Source organism: Oncorhynchus clarkii, chromosome 3 (assembly GCF_045791955.1).
Source record: "Oncorhynchus clarkii lewisi isolate Uvic-CL-2024 chromosome 3, UVic_Ocla_1.0, whole genome shotgun sequence".
Taxonomy (NCBI): Eukaryota; Metazoa; Chordata; class Actinopteri; order Salmoniformes; family Salmonidae; genus Oncorhynchus; species Oncorhynchus clarkii.
In genome coordinates, this window is record NC_092149.1 from 8,543,410 (window position 1) to 8,562,928 (window position 19,519).

General features: G+C 49.9%; 1 protein-coding gene across 4 annotated transcripts in view; it reads left to right on the plus strand.

The window, feature by feature from the left end:
* The window catches only part of LOC139387377 (solute carrier family 45 member 4-like), a 42,590-nt gene that overhangs the window by 16,389 nt on the left and 6,682 nt on the right, over positions 1-19,519 (plus strand). For all 4 annotated transcript variants that reach the window (XM_071133535.1, XM_071133526.1, XM_071133518.1 and 1 more), the window contains one exon: positions 17,078-17,177. In XM_071133535.1, the coding sequence (XP_070989636.1) occupies positions 17,078-17,177 (100 nt within the window). The remainder of the gene's footprint in view (positions 1-17,077; positions 17,178-19,519) is intronic.

Below are 19,519 nucleotides of genomic sequence, written 5' to 3' on the forward strand. Positions count from 1 at the left end.
CACTAGGTCTCTGTTACTCCTCTACAGGACAGGGAACCCTCAATCACTAGGTCTCTGTTTCTCCTCTACAGGACAGGGAACCCTCAGAATCACTAGGTCTCTGTTACTCCTCTACAGGACAGGGAACCCTCAGAATCACTAGGTCTCTGTTTCTCCTCTACAGGACAGGGAACCCTCAGAATCACTAGGTCTCTGTTACTCCTCTACAGGACAGGGAACCCTCAGAATCACTAGGTCTCTGTTTCTCCTCTACAGGACAGGGAACCCTCAATCACTAGGTCTCTGTTACTCCTCTACAGGACAGGGAACCCTCAGAATCACTAGGTCTCTGTTTCTCCTCTACAGGACAGGGAACCCTCAGAATCACTAGGTCTCTGTTTCTCCTCTACAGGACAGGGAACCCTCAGAATCACTAGGTCTCTGTTTCTCCTCTACAGGACAGGGAACCCTCAATCACTAGGTCTCTGTTACTCCTCTACAGGACAGGGAACCCTCAGAATCACTAGGTCTCTGTTACTGCTCTACAGGACAGGGAACCCTCAGAATCACTAGGTCTCTGTTACTCCTCTACAGGACAGGGAACCCTCAGAATCACTAGGTCTCTGTTACTGCTCTACAGGACAGGGAACCCTCAATCACTAGGTCTCTGTTACTCCTCTACAGAACAGGGAACCCTCAATCACTAGGTCTCTGTTACTCCTCTACAGGACAGGGAACCCTCAGAATCACTAGGTCTCTGTTACTCCTCTACAGAACAGGGAACCCTCAATCACTAGGTCTCTGTTACTCCTCTACAGGACAGGGAACCCTCAGAATCACTAGGTCTCTGTTACTCCTCTACAGGACAGGGAACCCTCAGAATCACTAGGTCTCTGTTACTCCTCTACAGGACAGGGAACCCTCAATCACTAGGTCTCTGTTACTCCTCTACAGGACAGGGAACCCTCAATCACTAGGTCTCTGTTACTCCTCTACAGGACAGGGAACCCTCAGAATCACTAGGTCTCTGTTACTCCTCTACAGGACAGGGAACCCTCAGAATCACTAGGTCTCTGTTTCTCCTCTACAGGACAGGGAACCCTCAGAATCACTAGGTCTCTTTTACTCCTCTACAGGACAGGGAACCCTCAATCACTAGGTCTCTGTTACTCCTCTACAGGACAGGGAACCCTCAGAATCACTAGGTCTCTGTTTCTCCTCTACAGGACAGGGAACCCTCAGAATCACTAGGTCTCTGTTTCTCCTCTACAGGACAGGGAACCCTCAGAATCACTAGGTCTCTGTTTCTCCTCTACAGGACAGGGAACCCTCAGAATCACTAGGTCTCTGTTTCTCCTCTACAGGACAGGGAACCCTCAGAATCACTAGGTCTCTGTTTCTCCTCTACAGGACAGGGAACCCTCAGAATCACTAGGTCTCTGTTTCTCCTCTACAGGACAGGGAACCCTCAGAATCACTAGGTCTCTGTTTCTCCTCTACAGGACAGGGAACCCTCAGAATCACTAGGTCTCTGTTACTCCTCTACAGGACAGGGAACCCTCAATCACTAGGTCTCTTTTACTCCTCTACAGGACAGGGAACCCTCAGAATCACTAGGTCTCTGTTACTCCTCTACAGGACAGGGAACCCTCAGAATCACTAGGTCTCTGTTACTCCTCTACAGGACAGGGAACCCTCAGAATCACTAGGTCTCTGTTTCTCCTCTACAGGACAGGGAACCCTCAGAATCACTAGGTCTCTGTTTCTCCTCTACAGGACAGGGAACCCTCAATCACTAGGTCTCTGTTACTCCTCTACAGGACAGGGAACCCTCAGAATCACTAGGTCTCTGTTACTGCTCTACAGGACAGGGAACCCTCAGAATCACTAGGTCTCTGTTACTCCTCTACAGGACAGGGAACCCTCAGAATCACTAGGTCTCTGTTACTGCTCTACAGGACAGGGAACCCTCAATCACTAGGTCTCTGTTACTCCTCTACAGAACAGGGAACCCTCAATCACTAGGTCTCTGTTACTCCTCTACAGGACAGGGAACCCTCAGAATCACTAGGTCTCTGTTACTCCTCTACAGAACAGGGAACCCTCAATCACTAGGTCTCTGTTACTCCTCTACAGGACAGGGAACCCTCAGAATCACTAGGTCTCTGTTACTCCTCTACAGGACAGGGAACCCTCAGAATCACTAGGTCTCTGTTACTCCTCTACAGGACAGGGAACCCTCAATCACTAGGTCTCTGTTACTCCTCTACAGGACAGGGAACCCTCAATCACTAGGTCTCTGTTACTCCTCTACAGGACAGGGAACCCTCAGAATCACTAGGTCTCTGTTACTCCTCTACAGGACAGGGAACCCTCAGAATCATTAGGTCTCTGTTACTCCTCTACAGGACAGGGAACCCTCAGAATCATTAGGTCTCTGTTACTCCTCTACAGGACAGGGAACCCTCAGAATCACTAGGTCTCTGTTTCTCCTCTACAGGACAGGGAACCCTCAGAATCATTAGGTCTCTGTTACTCCTCTACAGGACAGGGAACCCTCAGAATCATTAGGTCTCTGTTACTCCTCTACAGGACAGGGAACCCTCAGAATCACTAGGTCTCTGTTTCTCCTCTACAGGACAGGGAACCCTCAGAATCACTAGGTCTCTGTTACTCCTCTACAGGACAGGGAACCCTCAGAATCACTAGGTCTCTGTTACTCCTCTACAGGACAGGGAACCCTCAGAATCACTAGGTCTCTGTTACTCCTCTACAGGACAGGGAACCCTCAATCACTAGGTCTCTGTTACCCCTCTACAGGACAGGGAACCCTCAGAATCACTAGGTCTCTGTTTCTCCTCTACAGGACAGGGAACCCTCAGAATCACTAGGTCTCTGTTTCTCCTCTACAGGACAGGGAACCCTCAGAATCACTAGGTCTCTGTTTCTCCTCTACGGGACAGGGAACCCTCAGAATCACTAGGTCTCTGTTACTCCTCTACAGAACAGGGAACCCTCAATCACTAGGTCTCTGTTTCTCCTCTACAGGACAGGGAACCCTCAGAATCACTAGGTCTCTGTTTCTCCTCTACAGGACAGGGAACCCTCAGAATCACTAGGTCTCTGTTACTCCTCTACAGGACAGGGAACCCTCAATCACTAGGTCTCTGTTTCTCCTCTACAGGACAGGGAACCCTCAGAATCACTAGGTCTCTGTTACTCCTCTACAGGACAGGGAACCCTCAATCACTAGGTCTCTGTTTCTCCTCTACAGGACAGGGAACCCTCAGAATCACTAGGTCTCTGTTACTCCTCTACAGGACAGGGAACCCTCAGAATCACTAGGTCTCTGTTTCTCCTCTACAGGACAGGGAACCCTCAGAATCACTAGGTCTCTGTTACTCCTCTACAGGACAGGGAACCCTCAGAATCACTAGGTCTCTGTTTCTCCTCTACAGGACAGGGAACCCTCAATCACTAGGTCTCTGTTACTCCTCTACAGGACAGGGAACCCTCAGAATCACTAGGTCTCTGTTTCTCCTCTACAGGACAGGGAACCCTCAGAATCACTAGGTCTCTGTTACTCCTCTACAGGACAGGGAACCCTCAGAATCACTAGGTCTCTGTTACTCCTCTACAGGACAGGGAACCCTCAGAATCACTAGGTCTCTGTTACTCCTCTACAGGACAGGGAACCCTCAATCACTAGGTCTCTGTTACCCCTCTACAGGACAGGGAACCCTCAGAATCACTAGGTCTCTGTTTCTCCTCTACAGGACAGGGAACCCTCAGAATCACTAGGTCTCTGTTTCTCCTCTACAGGACAGGGAACCCTCAGAATCACTAGGTCTCTGTTTCTCCTCTACGGGACAGGGAACCCTCAGAATCACTAGGTCTCTGTTACTCCTCTACAGAACAGGGAACCCTCAATCACTAGGTCTCTGTTTCTCCTCTACAGGACAGGGAACCCTCAGAATCACTAGGTCTCTGTTTCTCCTCTACAGGACAGGGAACCCTCAGAATCACTAGGTCTCTGTTACTCCTCTACAGGACAGGGAACCCTCAATCACTAGGTCTCTGTTTCTCCTCTACAGGACAGGGAACCCTCAGAATCACTAGGTCTCTGTTACTCCTCTACAGGACAGGGAACCCTCAATCACTAGGTCTCTGTTTCTCCTCTACAGGACAGGGAACCCTCAGAATCACTAGGTCTCTGTTACTCCTCTACAGGACAGGGAACCCTCAGAATCACTAGGTCTCTGTTTCTCCTCTACAGGACAGGGAACCCTCAGAATCACTAGGTCTCTGTTACTCCTCTACAGGACAGGGAACCCTCAGAATCACTAGGTCTCTGTTTCTCCTCTACAGGACAGGGAACCCTCAATCACTAGGTCTCTGTTACTCCTCTACAGGACAGGGAACCCTCAGAATCACTAGGTCTCTGTTTCTCCTCTACAGGACAGGGAACCCTCAGAATCACTAGGTCTCTGTTTCTCCTCTACAGGACAGGGAACCCTCAGAATCACTAGGTCTCTGTTTCTCCTCTACAGGACAGGGAACCCTCAATCACTAGGTCTCTGTTACTCCTCTACAGGACAGGGAACCCTCAGAATCACTAGGTCTCTGTTACTGCTCTACAGGACAGGGAACCCTCAGAATCACTAGGTCTCTGTTACTCCTCTACAGGACAGGGAACCCTCAGAATCACTAGGTCTCTGTTACTGCTCTACAGGACAGGGAACCCTCAATCACTAGGTCTCTGTTACTCCTCTACAGAACAGGGAACCCTCAATCACTAGGTCTCTGTTACTCCTCTACAGGACAGGGAACCCTCAGAATCACTAGGTCTCTGTTACTCCTCTACAGAACAGGGAACCCTCAATCACTAGGTCTCTGTTACTCCTCTACAGGACAGGGAACCCTCAGAATCACTAGGTCTCTGTTACTCCTCTACAGGACAGGGAACCCTCAGAATCACTAGGTCTCTGTTACTCCTCTACAGGACAGGGAACCCTCAATCACTAGGTCTCTGTTACTCCTCTACAGGACAGGGAACCCTCAATCACTAGGTCTCTGTTACTCCTCTACAGGACAGGGAACCCTCAGAATCACTAGGTCTCTGTTACTCCTCTACAGGACAGGGAACCCTCAGAATCACTAGGTCTCTGTTTCTCCTCTACAGGACAGGGAACCCTCAGAATCACTAGGTCTCTTTTACTCCTCTACAGGACAGGGAACCCTCAATCACTAGGTCTCTGTTACTCCTCTACAGGACAGGGAACCCTCAGAATCACTAGGTCTCTGTTTCTCCTCTACAGGACAGGGAACCCTCAGAATCACTAGGTCTCTGTTTCTCCTCTACAGGACAGGGAACCCTCAGAATCACTAGGTCTCTGTTTCTCCTCTACAGGACAGGGAACCCTCAGAATCACTAGGTCTCTGTTTCTCCTCTACAGGACAGGGAACCCTCAGAATCACTAGGTCTCTGTTTCTCCTCTACAGGACAGGGAACCCTCAGAATCACTAGGTCTCTGTTTCTCCTCTACAGGACAGGGAACCCTCAGAATCACTAGGTCTCTGTTACTCCTCTACAGGACAGGGAACCCTCAATCACTAGGTCTCTTTTACTCCTCTACAGGACAGGGAACCCTCAGAATCACTAGGTCTCTGTTACTCCTCTACAGGACAGGGAACCCTCAGAATCACTAGGTCTCTGTTACTCCTCTACAGGACAGGGAACCCTCAGAATCACTAGGTCTCTGTTACTCCTCTACAGGACAGGGAACCCTCAGAATCACTAGGTCTCTGTTACTCCTCTACAGGACAGGGAACCCTCAGAATCACTAGGTCTCTGTTACTCCTCTACAGGACAGGGAACCCTCAGAATCACTAGGTCTCTGTTTCTCCTCTACAGGACAGGGAACCCTCAGAATCACTAGGTCTCTGTTTCTCCTCTACAGGACAGGGAACCCTCAATCACTAGGTCTCTGTTACTCCTCTACAGGACAGGGAACCCTCAATCACTAGGTCTCTGTTACTCCTCTACAGGACAGGGAACCCTCAATCACTAGGTCTCTGTTACTCCTCTACAGGACAGGGAACCCTCAGAATCACTAGGTCTCTGTTTCTCCTCTACAGGACAGGGAACCCTCAGAATCACTAGGTCTCTGTTTCTCCTCTACAGGACAGGGAACCCTCAGAATCACTAGGTCTCTGTTTCTCCTCTACAGGACAGGGAACCCTCAGAATCACTAGGTCTCTGTTTCTCCTCTACAGGACAGGGAACCCTCAGAATCACTAGGTCTCTGTTTCTCCTCTACAGGACAGGGAACCCTCAGAATCACTAGGTCTCTGTTTCTCCTCTACAGGACAGGGAACCCTCAGAATCACTAGGTCTCTGTTACTCCTCTACAGGACAGGGAACCCTCAATCACTAGGTCTCTTTTACTCCTCTACAGGACAGGGAACCCTCAGAATCACTAGGTCTCTGTTACTCCTCTACAGGACAGGGAACCCTCAGAATCACTAGGTCTCTGTTACTCCTCTACAGGACAGGGAACCCTCAGAATCACTAGGTCTCTGTTACTCCTCTACAGGACAGGGAACCCTCAGAATCACTAGGTCTCTGTTACTCCTCTACAGGACAGGGAACCCTCAGAATCACTAGGTCTCTGTTACTCCTCTACAGGACAGGGAACCCTCAGAATCACTAGGTCTCTGTTTCTCCTCTACAGGACAGGGAACCCTCAGAATCACTAGGTCTCTGTTTCTCCTCTACAGGACAGGGAACCCTCAATCACTAGGTCTCTGTTACTCCTCTACAGGACAGGGAACCCTCAATCACTAGGTCTCTGTTACTCCTCTACAGGACAGGGAACCCTCAATCACTAGGTCTCTGTTTCTCCTCTACAGGACAGGGAACCCTCAGAATCACTAGGTCTCTGTTTCTCCTCTACAGGACAGGGAACCCTCAGAATCACTAGGTCTCTGTTACTCCTCTACAGGACAGGGAACCCTCAGAATCACTAGGTCTCTGTTTCTCCTCTACAGGACAGGGAACCCTCAGAATCACTAGGTCTCTGTTACTCCTCTACAGGACAGGGAACCCTCAGAATCACTAGGTCTCTGTTACTCCTCTACAGGACAGGGAACCCTCAATCACTAGGTCTCTGTTTCTCCTCTACAGGACAGGGAACCCTCAGAATCACAAGGTCTCTGTTACTCCTCTACAGGACAGGGAACCCTCAATCACTAGGTCTCTGTTTCTCCTCTACAGGACAGGGAACCCTCAATCACTAGGTCTCTGTTACTCCTCTACAGGACAGGGAACCCTCAGAATCACTAGGTCTCTGTTACTCCTCTACAGGACAGGGAACCCTCAATCACTAGGTCTCTGTTTCTCCTCTACAGGACAGGGAACCCTCAGAATCACTAGGTCTCTGTTACTCCTCTACAGGACAGGGAACCCTCAATCACTAGGTCTCTGTTACTCCTCTACAGGACAGGGAACCCTCAGAATCACTAGGTCTCTGTTTCTCCTCTACAGGACAGGGAACCCTCAGAATCACTAGGTCTCTGTTACTCCTCTACAGGACAGGGAACCCTCAGAATCACTAGGTCTCTGTTACTGCTCTACAGGACAGGGAACCCTCAATCATTAGGTCTCTGTTACTCCTCTACAGGACAGGGAACCCTCAATCACTAGGTCTCTGTTACTCCTCTACAGGACAGGGAACCCTCAGAATCACTAGGTCTCTGTTTCTCCTCTACAGGACAGGGAACCCTCAGAATCACTAGGTCTCTGTTACTCCTCTACAGGACAGGGAACCCTCAGAATCACTAGGTCTCTGTTACTGCTCTACAGGACAGGGAACCCTCAATCATTAGGTCTCTGTTACTCCTCTACAGGACAGGGAACCCTCAATCACTAGGTCTCTGTTTCTCCTCTACAGGACAGGGAACCCTCAGAATCACTAGGTCTCTGTTTCTCCTCTACAGGATAGGGAACCCTCAGAATCACTAGGTCTCTGTTTCTCCTCTACAGGACAGGGAACCCTCAGAATCACTAGGTCTCTGTTTCTCCTCTACAGGACAGGGAACCCTCAATCACTAGGTCTCTGTTACTCCTCTACAGGACAGGGAACCCTCAGAATCACTAGGTCTCTGTTACTGCTCTACAGGACAGGGAACCCTCAGAATCACTAGGTCTCTGTTTCTCCTCTACAGGACAGGGAACCCTCAGAATCACTAGGTCTCTGTTACTGCTCTACAGGACAGGGAACCCTCAATCACTAGGTCTCTGTTACTCCTCTACAGAACAGGGAACCCTCAATCACTAGGTCTCTGTTACTCCTCTACAGGACAGGGAACCCTCAGAATCACTAGGTCTCTGTTACTCCTCTACAGAACAGGGAACCCTCAATCATTAGGTCTCTGTTACTCCTCTACAGGACAGGGAACCCTCAGAATCACTAGGTCTCTGTTACTCCTCTACAGGACAGGGAACCCTCAGAATCACTAGGTCTCTGTTACTCCTCTACAGGACAGGGAACCCTCAATCACTAGGTCTCTGTTACTCCTCTACAGGACAGGGAACCCTCAATCACTAGGTCTCTGTTACTCCTCTACAGGACAGGGAACCCTCAGAATCACTAGGTCTCTGTTTCTCCTCTACAGGACAGGGAACCCTCAGAATCACTAGGTCTCTTTTACTCCTCTACAGGACAGGGAACCCTCAATCACTAGGTCTCTGTTACTCCTCTACAGGACAGGGAACCCTCAGAATCACTAGGTCTCTGTTTCTCCTCTACAGGACAGGGAACCCTCAGAATCACTAGGTCTCTGTTTCTCCTCTACAGGACAGGGAACCCTCAGAATCACTAGGTCTCTGTTTCTCCTCTACAGGACAGGGAACCCTCAGAATCACTAGGTCTCTGTTACTCCTCTACAGGACAGGGAACCCTCAATCACTAGGTCTCTTTTACTCCTCTACAGGACAGGGAACCCTCAGAATCACTAGGTCTCTGTTACTCCTCTACAGGACAGGGAACCCTCAGAATCACTAGGTCTCTGTTACTCCTCTACAGGACAGGGAACCCTCAGAATCACTAGGTCTCTGTTACTCCTCTACAGGACAGGGAACCCTCAGAATCACTAGGTCTCTGTTACTCCTCTACAGGACAGGGAACCCTCAGAATCACTAGGTCTCTGTTACTCCTCTACAGGACAGGGAACCCTCAGAATCACTAGGTCTCTGTTTCTCCTCTACAGGACAGGGAACCCTCAGAATCACTAGGTCTCTGTTTCTCCTCTACAGGACAGGGAACCCTCAATCACTAGGTCTCTGTTACTCCTCTACAGGACAGGGAACCCTCAATCACTAGGTCTCTGTTACTCCTCTACAGGACAGGGAACCCTCAATCACTAGGTCTCTGTTTCTCCTCTACAGGACAGGGAACCCTCAGAATCACTAGGTCTCTGTTTCTCCTCTACAGGACAGGGAACCCTCAGAATCACTAGGTCTCTGTTACTCCTCTACAGGACAGGGAACCCTCAGAATCACTAGGTCTCTGTTTCTCCTCTACAGGACAGGGAACCCTCAGAATCACTAGGTCTCTGTTACTCCTCTACAGGACAGGGAACCCTCAGAATCACTAGGTCTCTGTTACTCCTCTACAGGACAGGGAACCCTCAATCACTAGGTCTCTGTTTCTCCTCTACAGGACAGGGAACCCTCAGAATCACAAGGTCTCTGTTACTCCTCTACAGGACAGGGAACCCTCAATCACTAGGTCTCTGTTTCTCCTCTACAGGACAGGGAACCCTCAATCACTAGGTCTCTGTTACTCCTCTACAGGACAGGGAACCCTCAGAATCACTAGGTCTCTGTTACTCCTCTACAGGACAGGGAACCCTCAGAATCACTAGGTCTCTGTTTCTCCTCTACAGGACAGGGAACCCTCAGAATCACTAGGTCTCTGTTACTCCTCTACAGGACAGGGAACCCTCAGAATCACTAGGTCTCTGTTACTCCTCTACAGGACAGGGAACCCTCAATCACTAGGTCTCTGTTTCTCCTCTACAGGACAGGGAACCCTCAGAATCACTAGGTCTCTGTTTCTCCTCTACAGGACAGGGAACCCTCAATCACTAGGTCTCTGTTACTCCTCTACAGGACAGGGAACCCTCAGAATCACTAGGTCTCTGTTACTCCTCTACAGGACAGGGAACCCTCAATCACTAGGTCTCTGTTTCTCCTCTACAGGACAGGGAACCCTCAGAATCACTAGGTCTCTGTTACTCCTCTACAGGACAGGGAACCCTCAGAATCACTAGGTCTCTGTTACTGCTCTACAGGACAGGGAACCCTCAATCATTAGGTCTCTGTTACTCCTCTACAGGACAGGGAACCCTCAGAATCACTAGGTCTCTGTTTCTCCTCTACAGGACAGGGAACCCTCAGAATCACTAGGTCTCTGTTACTCCTCTACAGGACAGGGAACCCTCAGAATCACTAGGTCTCTGTTACTGCTCTACAGGACAGGGAACCCTCAATCATTAGGTCTCTGTTACTCCTCTACAGGACAGGGAACCCTCAATCACTAGGTCTCTGTTACTCCTCTACAGGACAGGGAACCCTCAGAATCACTAGGTCTCTGTTTCTCCTCTACAGGACAGGGAACCCTCAGAATCACTAGGTCTCTGTTACTCCTCTACAGGACAGGGAACCCTCAGAATCACTAGGTCTCTGTTACTGCTCTACAGGACAGGGAACCCTCAATCATTAGGTCTCTGTTACTCCTCTACAGGACAGGGAACCCTCAATCACTAGGTCTCTGTTTCTCCTCTACAGGACAGGGAACCCTCAGAATCACTAGGTCTCTGTTTCTCCTCTACAGGACAGGGAACCCTCAGAATCACTAGGTCTCTGTTTCTCCTCTACAGGACAGGGAACCCTCAGAATCACTAGGTCTCTGTTACTCCTCTGCTCTACAGGACAGGGAACCCTCAATCATTAGGTCTCTGTTTCTCCTCTACAGGATAGGGAACCCTCAGAATCACTAGGTCTCTGTTACTCCTCTACAGGACAGGGAACCCTCAATCACTAGGTCTCTGTTACTCCTCTACAGGACAGGGAACCCTCAATCACTAGGTCTCTGTTTCTCCTCTACAGGACAGGGAACCCTCAGAATCACTAACTCCTCTACAGGACAGGGAACCCTCAATCACTAGGTCTCTGTTACTCCTCTACAGGACAGGGAACCCTCAGAATCACTAGGTCTCTGTTTCTCCTCTACAGGATAGGGAACCCTCAGAATCACTAGGTCTCTGTTTCTCCTCTACAGGACAGGGAACCCTCAGAATCACTAGGTCTCTGTTTCTCCTCTACAGGACAGGGAACCCTCAGAATCACTAGGTCTCTGTTTCTCCTCTACAGGACAGGGAACCCTCAGAATCACTAGGTCTCTGTTTCTCCTCTACAGGACAGGGAACCCTCAATCACTAGGTCTCTGTTACTCCTCTACAGGACAGGGAACCCTCAGAATCTCTAGGTCTCTGTTACTCCTCTACAGGACAGGGAACCCTCAGAATCACTAGGTCTCTGTTTCTCCTCTACAGGACAGGGAACCCTCAATCACTAGGTCTCTGTTACTCCTCTACAGGACAGGGAACCCTCAGAATCACTAGGTCTCTTTTACTCCTCTACAGGACAGGGAACCCTCAATCACTAGGTCTCTGTTACTCCTCTACAGGACAGGGAACCCTCAGAATCACTAGGTCTCTTTTACTCCTCTACAGGACAGGGAACCCTCAGAATCACTAGGTCTCTGTTACTGCTCTACAGGACAGGGAACCCTCAGAATCACTAGGTCTCTTTTACTCCTCTACAGGACAGGGAACCCTCAATCACTAGGTCTCTGTTACTCCTCTACAGGACAGGGAACCCTCAGAATCACTAGGTCTCTTTTACTCCTCTACAGGACAGGGAACCCTCAGAATCACTAGGTCTCTGTTTCTCCTCTACAGGACAGGGAACCCTCAGAATCACTAGGTCTCTGTTACTCCTCTACAGGACAGGGAACCCTCAATCACTAGGTCTCTGTTACTCCTCTACAGGACAGGGAACCCTCAGAATATCTAGGTCTCTGTTACTCCTCTACAGGACAGGGAACCCTCAGAATCACTAGGTCTCTGTTACTCCTCTACAGGACAGGGAACCCTCAGAATCACTAGGTCTCTGTTTCTCCTCTACAGGACAGGGAACCCTCAGAATCACTAGGTCTCTTTTACTCCTCTACAGGACAGGGAACCCTCAGAATCACTAGGTCTCTGTTTCTCCTCTACAGGACAGGGAACCCTCAGAATCACTAGGTCTCTGTTACTCCTCTACAGGACAGGGAACCCTCAATCACTAGGTCTCTGTTACTCCTCTACAGGACAGGGAACCCTCAGAATCACTAGGTCTCTGTTACTCCTCTACAGGACAGGGAACCCTCAATCACTAGGTCTCTGTTACTCCTCTACAGGACAGGGAACCCTCAGAATCACTAGGTCTCTGTTTCTCCTCTACAGGACAGGGAACCCTCAGAATCACTAGGTCTCTGTTACTCCTCTACAGGACAGGGAACCCTCAATCACTAGGTCTCTGTTACTCCTCTACAGGACAGGGAACCCTCAGAATCACTAGGTCTCTGTTTCTCCTCTACAGGACAGGGAACCCTCAGAATCACTAGGTTACTCTCTACAGGACAGGGAACCCTCAATCTCTCTGTTACTCCTCTACAGGACAGGGAACCCTCAGAATCACTAGGTCTCTGTTTCTCCTCTACAGGACAGGGAACCCTCAGGACAATCATCACTAGGTCTCTGTTAGGTCTCTCCTCTACAGGACAGGGAACCCTCAATCACTAGGTCTCTGTTACTCCTCTACAGGACAGGGAACCCTCAATCACTAGGTCTCTGTTTCTCCTCTACAGGACAGGGAACCCTCAATCACTAGGTCTCTGTTACTCCTCTACAGGACAGGGAACCCTCAGAATCACTAGGTCTCTGTTTCTCCTCTCCAGGACAGGGAACCCTCAGAATCACTAGGTCTCTGTTACTCCTCTACAGGACAGGGAACAGGGTCTCTGTTTCTCCTCTCCAGGACAGGGAACCCTCAGAATCACTAGGTCTCTGTTTCTCCTCTCCAGGACAGGGAACCCTCAGAATCACTAGGTCTCTGTTTCTCCTCTACAGGACAGGGAACCCTCAGAATCACTAGGTCTCTGTTACTCCTCTACAGGACAGGGAACCCTCAATCACTAGGTCTCTGTTACTCCTCTACAGGACAGGGAACCCTCAGAATCACTAGGTCTCTGTTTCTCCTCTACAGGACAGGGAACCCTCAGAATCACTAGGTCTCTGTTTCTCCTCTACAGGACAGGGAACCCTCAATCACTAGGTCTCTGTTACTCCTCTACAGGACAGGGAACCCTCAATCATTAGGTCTCTGTTTCTCCTCTACAGGACAGGGAACCCTCAGAATCACTAGGTCTCTGTTTCTCCTCTACAGGACAGGGAACCCTCAATCATTAGGTCTCTGTTTCTCCTCTACAGGACAGGGAACCCTCAGAATCACTAGGTCTCTGTTACTCCTCTACAGGACAGGGAACCCTCAATCATTAGGTCTCTGTTTCTCCTCTACAGGACAGGGAACCCTCAGAATCACTAGGTCTCTTTTACTCCTCTACAGGACAGGGAACCCTCAATCACTAGGTCTCTGTTACTCCTCTACAGGACAGGGAACCCTCAGAATCACTAGGTCTCTTTTACTCCTCTACAGGACAGGGAACCCTCAGAATCACTAGGTCTCTGTTACTGCTCTACAGGACAGGGAACCCTCAGAATCACTAGGTCTCTGTTACTCCTCTACAGGACAGGGAACCCTCAATCACTAGGTCTCTGTTACTCCTCTACAGGACAGGGAACCCTCAATCATTAGGTCTTTGTTTCTCCTCTACAGGACAGGGAACCCTCAATCACTAGGTCTCTGTTTCTCCTCTACAGGACAGGGAACCCTCAATCACTAGGTCTCTGTTACTCCTCTACAGGACAGGGAACCCTCAATCATTAGGTCTCTGTTACTCCTCTACAGGACAGGGAACCCTCAATCACTAGGTCTCTGTTTCTCCTCTACAGGACAGGGAACCCTCAATCACTAGGTCTCTGTTTCTCCTCTACAGGATAGGGAACCCTCAGAATCACTAGGTCTCTGTTTCTCCTCTACAGGACAGGGAACCCTCAATCACTAGGTCTCTGTTTCTCCTCTACAGGACAGGGAACCCTCAGAATCACTAGGTCTCTGTTTCTCCTCTACAGGACAGGGAACCCTCAGAATCACTAGGTCTCTGTTTCTCCTCTACAGGACAGGGAACCCTCAATCACTAGGTCTCTGTTACTCCTCTACAGGACAGGGAACCCTCAATCATTAGGTCTCTGTTTCTCCTCTCCAGGACAGGGAACCCTCAGAATCACTAGGTCTCTGTTTCTCCTCTACAGGACAGGGAACCCTCAATCATTAGGTCTCTGTTTCTCCTCTACAGGACAGGGAACCCTCAGAATCACTAGGTCTCTGTTACTCCTCTACAGGACAGGGAACCCTCAATCATTAGGTCTCTGTTTCTCCTCTACAGGACAGGGAACCCTCAATCACTAGGTCTCTGTTTCTCCTCTACAGGACAGGGAACCCTCAATCACTAGGTCTCTGTTACTCCTCTACAGGACAGGGAACCCTCAATCATTAGGTCTCTGTTACTCCTCTACAGGACAGGGAACCCTCAATCACTAGGTCTCTGTTTCTCCTCTACAGGACAGGGAACCCTCAGAATCACTAGGTCTCTGTTTCTCCTCTACAGGATAGGGAACCCTCAGAATCACTAGGTCTCTGTTTCTCCTCTACAGGACAGGGAACCCTCAATCATTAGGTCTCTGTTTCTCCTCTACAGGACAGGGAACCCTCAATCACTAGGTCTCTGTTTCTCCTCTACAGGACAGGGAACCCTCAATCACTAGGTCTCTGTTACTCCTCTACAGGACAGGGAACCCTCAATCATTAGGTCTCTGTTACTCCTCTACAGGACAGGGAACCCTCAATCACTAGGTCTCTGTTTCTCCTCTACAGGACAGGGAACCCTCAATCATTAGGTCTCTGTTTCTCCTCTACAGGACAGGGAACCCTCAATCACTAGGTCTCTGTTACTCCTCTACAGGACAGGGAACCCTCAGAATCACTAGGTCTCTGTTACTCCTCTACAGGACAGGGAACCCTCAATCACTAGGTCTCTGTTACTCCTCTACAGGACAGGGAACCCTCAGAATCACTAGGTCTCTGTTTCTCCTCTACAGGACAGGGAACCCTCAGAATCACTAGGTCTCTGTTACTCCTCTACAGGACAGGGAACCCTCAATCACTAGGTCTCTGTTACTCCTCTACAGGACAGGGAACCCTCAGAATCACTAGGTCTCTGTTTCTCCTCTACAGGACAGGGAACCCCCAGAATCACTAGGTCTCTGTTACTCCTCTACAGGACAGGGAACCCTCAGAATCACTAGGTCTCTGTTTCTCCTCTACAGGACAGGGAACCCTCAGAATCATTAGGTCTCTGTTACTCCTCTACAGGACAGGGAACCCTCAATCACTAGGTCTCTGTTACTCCTCTACAGGACAGGGAACCCTCAATCACTAGGTCTCTGTTACTCCTCTACAGGACAGGGAACCCTCAGAATCACTAGGTCTCTGTTTCTCCTCTCCAGGACAGGGAACCCTCAGAATCACTAGGTCTCTGTTTCTCCTCTACAGGATAGGGAACCCTCAGAATCACTAGGTCTCTGTTACTCCTCTACAGGACAGGGAACCCTCAGAATCACTAGGTCTCTGTTTCTCCTCTCCAGGACAGGGAACCCTCAGAATCACTAGGTCTCTGTTTCTCCTCTACAGGACAGGGAACCCTCAGAATCACTAGGTCTCTGTTACTCCTCTACAGGACAGGGAACCCTCAATCACTAGGTCTCTGTTACTCCTCTACAGGACAGGGAACCCTCAATCATTAGGTCTCTGTTTCTCCTCTACAGGACAGGGAACCCTCAGAATCGCTAGGTCTCTGTTACTCCTCTACAGGACAGGGAACCCTCAATCATTAGGTCTCTGTTACTCCTCTACAGGACAGGGAACCCTCAGAATCACTAGGTCTCTGTTTCTCCTCTACAGGACAGGGAACCCTCAGAATCACTAGGTCTCTGTTACTCCTCTACAGGACAGGGAACCCTCAGAATCACTAGGTCTCTGTTACTCCTCTACAGGACAGGGAACCCTCAGAATCACTAGGTCTCTGTTTCTCCTCTACAGGACAGGGAACCCTCAATCATTAGGTCTCTGTTTCTCCTCTACAGGACAGGGAACCCTCAGAATCACTAGGTCTCTGTTACTCCTCTACAGGACAGGGAACCCTCAATCATTAGGTCTCTGTTTCTCCTCTACAGGACAGGGAACCCTCAGAATCACTAGGTCTCTGTTACTCCTCTACAGGACAGGGAACCCTCAATCATTAGGTCTCTGTTACTCCTCTACAGGACAGGGAACCCTCAATCACTAGGTCTCTGTTTCTCCTCTACAGGACAGGGAACCCTCAGAATCACTAGGTCTCTGTTACTCCTCTACAGGACAGGGAACCCTCAGAATCACTAGGTCTCTGTTACTCCTCTACAGGACAGGGAACCCTCAGAATCACTAGGTCTCTGTTTCTCCTCTACAGGACAGGGAACCCTCAATCACTAGGTCTCTGTTTCTCCTCTACAGAACAGGGAACCCTCAGAATCACTAGGTCTCTGTTTCTCCTCTACAGGACAGGGAACCCTCAATCACTAGGTCTCTGTTTCTCCTCTACAGGACAGGGAACCCTCAATCACTAGGTCTACTGACAAGGGCTCAAGTTTTTTTAAATGCCGATGTAATGTTTTTAATGGGACAAAATGTTAAATCTGATAATATGCACAATTTTGTGGTGCAAATTGATTTTGGAGTTTATGGACTTCTATATGTTCTATTTTCTCTGTCTAGGCTCCTGCTAACTCCACTGACCTGCAGAACTACCATAAAGGGGTTCAGATGGGCTGCTGGGGACTGGTTGTCTATGCTGCTACCGCTGCAGTCTGCTCAGGTAGGTCCTACTCCTTAGAGAAATACAGTGTGGAAAGCAACGTGGACAGTGTGGACGGCAACGTGAATGGCAACGTGTACAGTATGGACAGCAACCTGTACGGTATGTACAGCAAAATGGACAGCAACGTGTACAGGATGAACAGCAACGTGGACATATGGACAGCAACGGGAACAGCAACATGTACGGTATGGACAGCAACCTGGACGGTATGGACAGCAACGTGGACAGTATGGAAAGCAACGGGAACAGCAACATGTACGGTATGGACAGCAACCTGGACGGTATGGACAGCAACCTGGACGGTATGGACAGCAACATGGACAGCAACGTGCACAGTATGGACAGCAACGTGCACAGTATGGACAGCAACGTGCACGGTATGGACAGCAACGTGCACGGTATTGACAGCAACGTGCACGGTATGGACAACAACGTGCACGGTATGGACAGCAACGTGGACAGCAACGTGGACAGTATGGAAAGCAACGTGAACAGCAACATGCACGGTATGGACAGCAACATGGACAGCAACGTGCACAGTATGGACAGCAACGTGCACGGTATGGACAGCAACGTGCACGGTATGGACAGCAACAGGGACAGCAACAAGGACAGCAACGTGGACAGTATGGAAAGCAACGTGAACAGCAACATGCACGGTATGGACAGCAACATGAACAGCAGCCTGTACAGTATGGACAGCAACGTGCACGGTATGGACAGCAACGTGTATGGTATGGACGGCAACATGGACGTATGGACAGCAACGTGGATAGTACGGACAGCAAGGTGTACAGCAAGGTGTACAGTGTGGACAGCAAGGTGTACAGTGTGGACAGCAAGGTGTACGGTATGGACAGCAACGTGCACGGTATGGACAGCAACGTGCACGGTATGGACGGCAACATGGACGGCAACGTGGACAGCAAGGTGTACAGTATGGACAGCAAGGTGTACAGTATGGACAGCAAGGTGTACAGTATGGACAGCAAGGTGTACAGTGTAGACAGCAAGGTGTACGGTATGGACAGCAACGTGCACGGTATGGACGGCAACATGGACGGTATGGACAGCAATGTGGACAGCAAGGTGTACAGTATGGACAGCAACGTGGACAGTATGGAAAGCAACGTGAACAGCAACATGCACGGTATGGACAGCCACGTGCACGGTATGGACAGCAACGTGAACAGCAGCCTGTACAGTATGGACAGCAACGTGCACGGTATGGACAGCAACGTGTACGGTATGGACGGCAACGTGGACGGTATGGACGGCAATGTGGACGGTATGGACGGCAATGTGGACGGTACGGACAGCAACGTGGACAGCAAGGTGTACAGTATGGACAGCAACGTGGACAGTATGGAAAGCAACGTGAACAGCAACGTGCACGGTATGGACAGCAACGTGCACGGTATGGACAGCAACGTGAACAGCAGCCTGTACAGTATGGACAGCAAGGTGTACGGTATGGACAGCAAGGTGTACGGTATGGACAGCAAGGTGTACGGTATGGACAGCAACGTGTACTGTGTGTACTGTATGGACAGCAAAATGGACAGCAACGTGGACAGTAGTATGGACAGCAACGTGGACAGTAGTATGGACAGCAACGTGGACAGTAGTATGGACGGCAACGTGTACGGTATGGACGGCAACGTGCACGGTATGGACGGCAACGTGCACGGTATGGACGGCAACGTGCACGGTATGGACGGCAACGTGGACGGTATGGACAGCAATGTGGACAGCAACTTGTACAGTACGGACAGCAACGTGGACAGTACGGACAGCAACGTGAACAGCAACATGCACGGTATGGACAGCAACGTGCACGGTATGGACAGCAACGTGCACGGTATGGACAGCAAGGTGTACGGTATGGACAGCAACGTGGACGGTATGGACAGCAACGTGGACGGTATGGACAGCAACGTGGACGGTATGGACAGCAACGTGGACAGCAAGGTGTACGGGATGGACAGCAAGGTGTACGGTATGGACAGCAAGGTGGACAGCAACGTGTACAGTATGGACAGCAATGTGGACAGCAACCTGTACGGTATGGACAGCAACGTGTACTGTGTGTACTGTATGGACAGCAACGTGTATGGTATGGACTGCAACGTGGACGGTATGAACAGCAACGTGTACAGTATGGACAGCAATATGGATAGCAACGTGAACAGCAGCCTGTACAGTATGGACGGCAACGTGTACGGTATAGACGGCAACGTGAACAGCAGCCTGTACAGTATGGACAGCAGCGTGTACAGTATGGACAGCAACGTGTACGGTGTGTACGGTATTAACAGCAAAATGGACAGCAACATGTA